Genomic DNA, 8,171 nt, shown 5'->3' with positions numbered 1-8,171 from the left:
CATGATCCGAGAGGCAGGGTTGTTGTACAGGTAGCCTTAGTTCATTGCCAGAGATTCAGTGGAAGATTCCGGGAGCAGCAAACACTGATGACAGCTGAGGTAACAGAAGACAGGTTGCTAGGAGCAGTCACTAGGACATAGGATCTACCCAGCAATTATTTCATCACGTCGTCTTCTATTCCACCTGTGCCTGAAGCAATTGTAGTGACAATAATGGGATGGAAAGGACACAGTGCGGGTACTCCACTCGATGTTAGGATCATGTGTTTCAAGCCAGTGGATTCCAAGAATCAGAGGGTACCTTGGCGCATGAATAATGTCAAACTGGAGCTCTTCAACGTGGTTTCCAATTTTAACTTCAACAGGTGGTGTTTCCTTGGTTATGGGTCCATTAATCAATGGACGGCCATCTACGGTTTCGAGCATCAGAGGAAAGATGTTATTGCGGATGGGCAGCTTCTCTCGAAGAACCACAGAATGGTCAATGCTGTTTCTGTAGGAGCCTGAATCCACCATAGCTTGCTCGAAAAACTGTCGTCTTCCCAGTCGGATTTCAACAGTAAGCCATAGAGTACGAGACATGGATATTGGAAGTGAGGGGGAGGCATATTTGTAGATTGGCCCGCCCGGGTTCCCCCTTACCGCCGGGCCTCGATGTTTCCCGCCTGCTGGGCACGATGAGGCTTGACAGGGCAATTTCTGGCGAAATGACCAGGATAACCACAGTAGAGGCACAAGTGGCCTTCACGGCGGCGGGCTCGTTCGGCTTCACTGAGGTGTGGGCGATTGCTTGAAGCCTGCACAGGATGGTTTTCAGCTGGTGGACTATCAAACCCAGCTTTCTCCTGAGATGGACTTGCCTCTTGTGGACTTAGATCAGGCTTACCACTTAACTTCTCTTCTAGTGTGATGCATTGGGTAATCAGGTCAGATAGGTTGGTGGCTGGGTTTGTGTGAGACAGTTCATCTCGTATAGAACTGGCAAGCCCTTCCTGAAATTGGATGCAGAGAGTGCTTTCATCCCAGTTTAGCTCTTGAGCAATGATGTGGAAGTGGGTCGCATACTGGTGGACATGGTCCTCCCCTTGGCAGAGCTTACGGATGCGGTGGTTGGCATCTTCCATGTTTTCTGGATTGTCAAAAGTATCCTGGAGCACTTGTATGAAACTTTCAAATTGCTCCAGCAAGGGACTTTGGATATCTACTAAGGGCTGGAACCACTTTCCTGCTTCACCTGAGAAGCAGTTGCCAACAAAGCTTACCAGAGCTGCTTCGGTGGGATACAGGTGCCCTCTGACTCTCATGTAGCTATTCAATTGAACCAGAAACTCAGGAAGCTTCTGGGCATCCCCATTGAAGGCTAAAGGGTATTCTAGAGGGAAAGCTTCAGCCTCTAACCCATTGGAAGATTGTGGAAACTCTGAAGCTGCTGATGTTTCAGCAGCTGTTAGGCTGTCCAGGGACTCCTTGGCTGTTAAGAGTCCTAGGAACTCCTGGACATCTGAAGGATCCTGGAGCTCCTGGGGGGCAAGAAACTCAAGGGACTCCAGGTGAGTTGAAGTGTCCTGGCATTTTGGTGCCTCCTGGAGCTCCTGAGCATTTGGGGGATCCTGGAGCTCTGAATTCTGGGTCCCGGGGCCTGCTGGGGCATCCTGGGTATCTGGAGGCTCCTGAACCTCCTTGAATTCTGTGGGCTTCTGGACCTCCTGGGCCATTGGGAGCTTCTGAGGCTCCTTGGTCTCTGAGGGCTTATGGGATTCCCAGGCTCCTGCGAGCTCGTGGACCATTGGAGGTGCCTGGGGATCCTGGGTTGCTGGGGGCTCCAGGGACTCTGGATCTGCTGGGGGCTCCAAGGATTTCTGGGGCTCCTGGGCTGCTGAGGGCTCCCAGGATGGGAGGTCCTGAGACTCTCTTGGCTTCTGGGGCTCCTTGACCTCTGGGGGCTCTTGGGGTTCCAAGGCTGCTGGGAAATCCAGGGTCTCTGGGGGTCTCTGGGTCTCCTGGGCCTCTGAGTGCTTCTGGAGTGGTTCATCCTCTTTGGCTGCTTGGGGCTTCTGGAGCTCTGGGATCTGGGACTGCAAGGCAGCATTTTCCTCCATCAGCCACTGCACTTGAGCCTGCAGAATTTCATTCTCCAATTTCAGAGCAATATAGGAGGCTGCTAAGTCCTCCACCATCTTTTGAGGAAATGGACTTGGTTTGGCAGTTTGCTGCCAAGCGAGAGTGGGTGAGCGCTTGTGAGGTCTTTCTAAAAGCTCCTCACAGGCAGATGTCAGGCTCCTTGAGTTTTCCAGAAAGTGGGGATTTGGGCCCCACCAAGGTTGATTAACAGGAGGTCACTGTGAGCCCCCGGAACTCAGCAAAGAGAGGTGTCAGATACACTGTGAAGAGAGTGGGATCTGAGGATCAGAAACTGTGGAAAGCACTCATTCAAAATAAATCATGACAAAACTTGCCCAGCAGTGCTGGATTTCTTTTACTATAGGCTCATATTCATGAACTGGGTCATATATGCTGGCTCTGACCCCATGACATTTTAAGAACAGCATCTGACCAAATCTGTGTATTTATTTTGCATTCTTCTTTTGAAAGTGAGCATTATATTAGAAGCAATTTCTCCATATTTTTTCCTGTTTTATATAGTCTTTAATTTCTAATGTCTGCCTAATATCCCAATGTAACACTTGGATTTTAACAGCTGCTTTCAATGACTAAATCAAATATTTGAGCAATGTGGGGATTTTAAGTTCTGTGGTGGGCCAACCCAAGAGCTATTTTTGGGTGGCTGGGGTAGGAGGTAGGGGGGGAGCTCTTTCTGACACCTCAGAAATCATACCACATAAGTAACCACACAAGGCCAGCCTCAGGAGAAAACAAGCAAAAGTTGACAAAATATATATATGCGCTCAGCAGACACATGCACATTATTTATAAAATGCCTCAAAATAGTTAAGAAAATAATCTTTATAAATGTACATTACCATTCAGAGACTTAGTCCAGGAGCTCGGCTGTCTGCGTACCCATCGCTGAGAAGGGAAGTGTGTGAATGACTGTGGAGACTTGCCTTTTCTGCATACACTGAACTCAAACAAACACACCCACTCCCAGAACACGTTCCAACTCTCCTCTCTAGCGTAGCTATTTCGAGTGTGGAAGAGTTTTTTTTGACAGTACCTCTCAGTTTAGCGCAGCAAGGAAAGTAGGATGTTGCGCCCATGTGAGGCTGCCTCATGTACTCAGCCCTTGGTTACTTTAATAAATATTTGGCCAGGAAATTGGGAGTAATGCCACTGCCCTTGTGAAAAGTTGCAAACATTTCTGAATGACCACAGTGGTTTGGGACTTTATTTTTTATGTCCGTCTAATGTAACCTCCCATCACTCTATCCACACTGGGCTGTTTGTTTAATTCTTACTCAGAGGGCAGCCTGCAGCACCTTAGTCCCTTCCCCCACCCACCTACTCAGTCCCTAGGGTCCCTCCCTGCAACGTTTTCTTGGGAATTTTACCATGGACAGATCTAGACAAAGTATAATAGGATAAGATTTTAGAGGAGTTCAACTTTGTTGAAAGGTACTTGTAACAGTCTTGCAGGGTCCCTGGCTCATTCTGAATGTCTTGGCCCAGGGTTCCCATCCTTCCCTGAGCCACTCAGGTGTTCTAGGCAGCACCCAGGTATCCCACTAAGGGCTGACCTCTTGAGAAATGACCTTGCTCAAGACCTCACCTTCTCTTCTCATGACAAATCACAGTCACGCCCTGGGCATGGGCCATGTGGCCATTTTAGGTAAGACTCATTTTTGTCCTAGTAAGGAGTGCGGTTGGGAACTGTCTCTGGCCAAATCAAATCACACATCAGGTTATTCATGGTTCAAAGTCTCCTTTAAAAATGGTCAGTTCTACATTAATCAGCATAATGGGATAAACCCTGGTGATGGAATATGCCCAAACCACAGCAAACTGACAGACTGGACAAGCTGAACCTTAATGCAGAGACTTTGAAAAGAAAAGTAAAACCTTTTGCAAATCAAATGATATTACCTCCCTTCCTTTTGATGTTTTATTCTTTAGAAACACAACACACATAAAAATACCACCATCATCAGGAAATAATGTGTTCTGGTTATGTGAATTTTTTAGATAACTGGAGCCTTCCCTTTGAGAATCCAAAACACACAGTTGATATTTACCTTACCAATTAAAAAAATTCTGAGAAATATTTATAGAATGCATTACACTTATTTCTCCATTCTTAAGTAGATTATTTTGAGTGTAATTTGATTTATTTTTTAATGGTTTGGGCTCATACTTATACAAACCAGCTCCTTTACTGTGTTTAACACCATGTTGCCTTCTGAAAGCTATTGAGAGGTATAAAGTGGCCAGTCTCCAAATTAAATACCTCCAAATTGCTATACTTTCCAACTTCTTGTAATTTTTTTTCACTTTGTATTTTTCTACTCTTTTGCTATCAAACTGTCATATAGCCCTCCACTGTTAACTATATACCTATATATATAACTATATACCTATATACCTTTCTATACTAAGTATAGGCAAATTTGGCAAATTATTTAGTTCTTCTAAAATTTAGTCTAAAATCCAGCTTATATAAAAAATTTAAATTAAAAAAATAAAATTCAGCTTATAAAACTGTAAAATGGAGCTATTAGTGGTACTTAACTTTATAGAGTCTTTGCAAAGATTTAACGAAATAATACATTTAAAAGGCTTAGCACAGTGTCTAGCAGCTAGTAATACCCAGTGAAGGTTGACTATGATGATAAGCAGCTATAGCAGCAGAAACATCATTTTAATTTATTCTTTTTAAGCATCTGTGAATTGGGAAACTAGAGAGTTCAACTTGCTAGAATTGTGTAAGGGCTGAACAGGGGCTCTCATATGAAGAAATTTACAGTGCATGGATTTTACAGCTTGATTTTCACCACTCGAGAGCTATTCTTTTCTTCCTGGCTGGGTTATGGATGATTTAGTTTACCAAATAATGCTCTAGAATTAGAACTGGAGGCACCTGAGCATGAAGATGAGATGATTAACAAAGAGATTGTGGAGCAGCCAAGAGAGATGTTTAAAAAGTCCATGGACTAAAGCACTGAATAGTGCCTTGCTTACGGACATATTTATTCAGTGGGCAAATGCATGGACCTCTCCACCACCCCTGCTAAAGAGCAAAGACCACATTCAAAGTCCTTAAGTACAAGTTCCAAACTGTCTAAACATAGAGAATTATTCTATTTTGAGTGGAAAGAAGAGCTACACTTACTTTTGTCAAAATGCCTAGAGTAATTTTAATATCCTGAACTAGTCAAGTAAGAATAGAAAAGTAATTACATCCAAACTCTCATCATGTTTCCACTATACTTTAGTTCTTCTCCTTACATTCACAACATGATGGAAATTATGGAGATTTAGAATGGTTATGAAAATATTTTAAGTAAATGAGGTTTTTTTTAAAAAAACTGGCAAATGAATTTTTATGGAAAAAAGACAAATGTCCATTTAACAGATATAAAGACTGCACAGTTATGCTCAGTTATGTCAATAAGTTACATATGTTAATTGTTAACTTAGGGAGAAAGGGAAGGGAAAGTTTGAATAAGATGAAATTCTACTTTGTACATTGCACTAAGAATCATAATTTTATTTTGTTGGCAATGTACAATCTGAAACATTTTCGGTTTCTACTGGGGTCTTCTCAAAGATGGCTAGGCTGCATCTTCAAGCAACTCAAGCTCCTACCCATCCCTCTTCCAGCCTGAAAGAGTGAACAGGACAGGTTACCTCACAGACCTCTGGCACAATGCCCAGCTACCCCTTGAGGGCAGTCCCACGCTGGTGTCTGTTTTGTTCAACATGTTATTCCTATGGTTAGAGGCTTGCAGCATTTTAAGTTTAACCCACTATGTTCTTAGTACAGGTTGAAACTTTTCTTGTATCAAGACTATACAGCATTGGAGCAACAGGAATTCTCAATTCCTTTAGAAGTTGGAAAGCTTTCTAAGAATTCTCCTTACTCATGTGACTGGGATCCAAAGCACCTGGCAATGGAATAGGAATAGAGTCTACCCCAGTACAACTCTGGAGTCAAAATTTGTCACCCCTTCGTCTCTTTTTATGGTATTTACCATCTTCTCATTTTATTTCTTTTCCTTTGCATACTTAGGTGGCCTTTCCCTTGATCAGCTATCATTTTGGGAAAATGAATCCTTACTGAGCTCTAAAAGGAACTTTATTGGGGTGTTTGCATTTTCATAGGGTATTCTGAAAGGCTGCAGTCCCTTCAAAACCCTACTGTTGGGAGAGATATCCTGAAACAGAGATATCATTTTGACATCCTTTAGATCACACCACTCAGGTGGCCCTATATATATATTTTTTCCTTATAAGGCTGGCCCAATATGGCTTCTAGCATTAGCAAATTTGCTTAATGATTTCAATGCTCTGGCTTCATTGAATCCTGGCAATGTGCTGACCAGGCTGCCCTAGCTAAGGGCTGAAGTAACCACCATCACAGCCTACCAGTGGAATAAGGGGCCTTTGCTATAACCCCACTCTTGGGGATGTCCCTCTTATAGGGATCTTGTCCTCTCCTTTACTTCCTGGAACCCTACTCTCTGGGATTTGCCAATGCTTGTTCACCCAGAAAGCAGACAAATCCAAGCTTACGGCATCAGCATGGCAGAACAGACAGAGGGAAAGGGAGAGGGAGGGGGAAACAGAGGTGAGAAGGAAAGCAGAGGGAGAGGGGGAGGAGAGGAGAGAAGGAAAGATCACAGAAAATCTAGAAAATGCTCAAAAAACAGCATATGTACATTTTGGTCAGTTAAAGAGAACATTTAATTTAATTAAATTATTTTTTATCTTTTAATATCTTTATTGGAGTATAATTGCTTTACAATGTTGTGTTAGTTTCTGTTGTACAACAAAGTGAATCAGCTCTGTGTATATGTATATCTCCATATTCCCTCCCTCTTGAGCCTCCTTCCCATTCTCCCTATCCCACCCCTCTAGGTGGTCACAAAGCATCAAGCTGATCTCCCTGTGCTATGCAGCAGCTTCCCACTAGCCATCTATTTTACATTTGGTAGTGTATATATGTCAATGATACTCTCCAACTTCGTCCCAGCTTCCCCATCCCCCACATCGCAGTGTCCTCAAGTCCATTCTCTACATCTGCATCTTTATTCCTGCCCTGCCACGAGGTTCATCAGTACCGTTTTTATAGATTCCATATATGTGCGTTAGCATACGGTATTTGTTTTTCTCTTTCTGACTTACTTCACTCTGTACGACAGACTCTAGTTGCATCCACCTTGCTACAAGTAACTTAATTTCGTTCCTTTTTATGGCTGAGTAATATTCCATTGTATATATGTGCCACGTCTTCTTTTTTTTAACATTTTTATTGGGGTATAATTGCTTTACAATGGTGTGTTAGTTTCTGCTTTATAACAAAGTGAATCAGTTATACATATACATATACATATGTTCCCATTTCTCTTCCCTCTTTTGTCTCCCTCCCTCCCACCCTCCCTATCCCACCCCTCCAGGCGGTCACAAAGCACCGAGCTGATCTCCCTGTGCTATGCGGCTGCTTCTCACTAGCTATCTACCTTATGTTTGGTAGTGTATATATGTCCATGCCACTCTCTCACTTTGTCACAGCTCACCCTTCCCCCTCCCCATATCCTCAAGTCCATTCTCTAGTAGGTCTGTGTCTTTATTCCTGTCTTACACTTAGGTTCTTCATGACATTGTTTTTTCTTAAATTCCATATATATGTGTTAGCATATGGTATTTGTCTCTCTCTTTCTGACTTACTTCACTCTGTATGACAGACTCTAGGTCTACCCACCTCATTACAAATAACTCAATTTTGTTTCTTTTTATGGCTGATTAATATTCCATTGTATATATGTGCCACATCTTCTTTATCCATTCATCTGTAAATGGGCATTTAGGTTGCATCCATGTCCTGACAATTGTAAATAGTGCTGCGATGAACACTGTGGTACGTGACTCTTTTTAAAAAAAATTAATTAATTAATTAAGTTATTTTTGGCTGCGCTGGGTCTCTGTTGCTGTGCGTGGGCTTTCTCTAGTTGTGGCGAGCAGGGCGCTACTCTTCGTTGCGGTGCATAGGCTTCTTA

The 8,171-nt window shown here is 43.0% G+C and overlaps 1 protein-coding gene across 2 annotated transcripts; it reads right to left on the bottom strand.

Moving 5' to 3' along the window:
- Positions 1-638: 638 nt before the first annotated feature.
- RTL3 (retrotransposon Gag like 3) lies at positions 639-2,177 on the bottom strand. 2 transcript variants are annotated; one of them, XM_060138761.1, is made up of 2 exons: positions 1,773-2,177; positions 639-1,694 (listed from the first exon to the last, which is right to left on the bottom strand). In XM_060138761.1, the coding sequence occupies exons 1-2, from the start codon at positions 2,175-2,177 to the stop codon at positions 639-641; spliced, it is 1,461 nt and encodes a 486-aa protein (XP_059994744.1). The 2 variants fall into 2 exon arrangements, with proteins under 2 accessions (XP_059994744.1, XP_059994743.1); XM_060138760.1 differs by having other exon boundaries at positions 639-2,177.
- Positions 2,178-8,171: the final 5,994 nt, after the last annotated feature.

The sequence above is a fragment of the Lagenorhynchus albirostris genome, chromosome X (assembly GCF_949774975.1).
Source record: "Lagenorhynchus albirostris chromosome X, mLagAlb1.1, whole genome shotgun sequence".
Lineage (NCBI taxonomy): Eukaryota > Metazoa > Chordata > Mammalia > Artiodactyla > Delphinidae > Lagenorhynchus > Lagenorhynchus albirostris.
The sequence above is the reverse complement of the archived record's forward strand: the minus strand, read 5'-3'. Positions and strand labels throughout refer to the sequence as shown.

Excerpts from the sequence above, each read along its gene's own strand:
- RTL3 (XM_060138760.1), bottom strand. The coding sequence starts at position 2,177 with ATGGTGGAGGACTTAGCAGCCTCCTATATTGCTCTGAAATTGGAGAAT.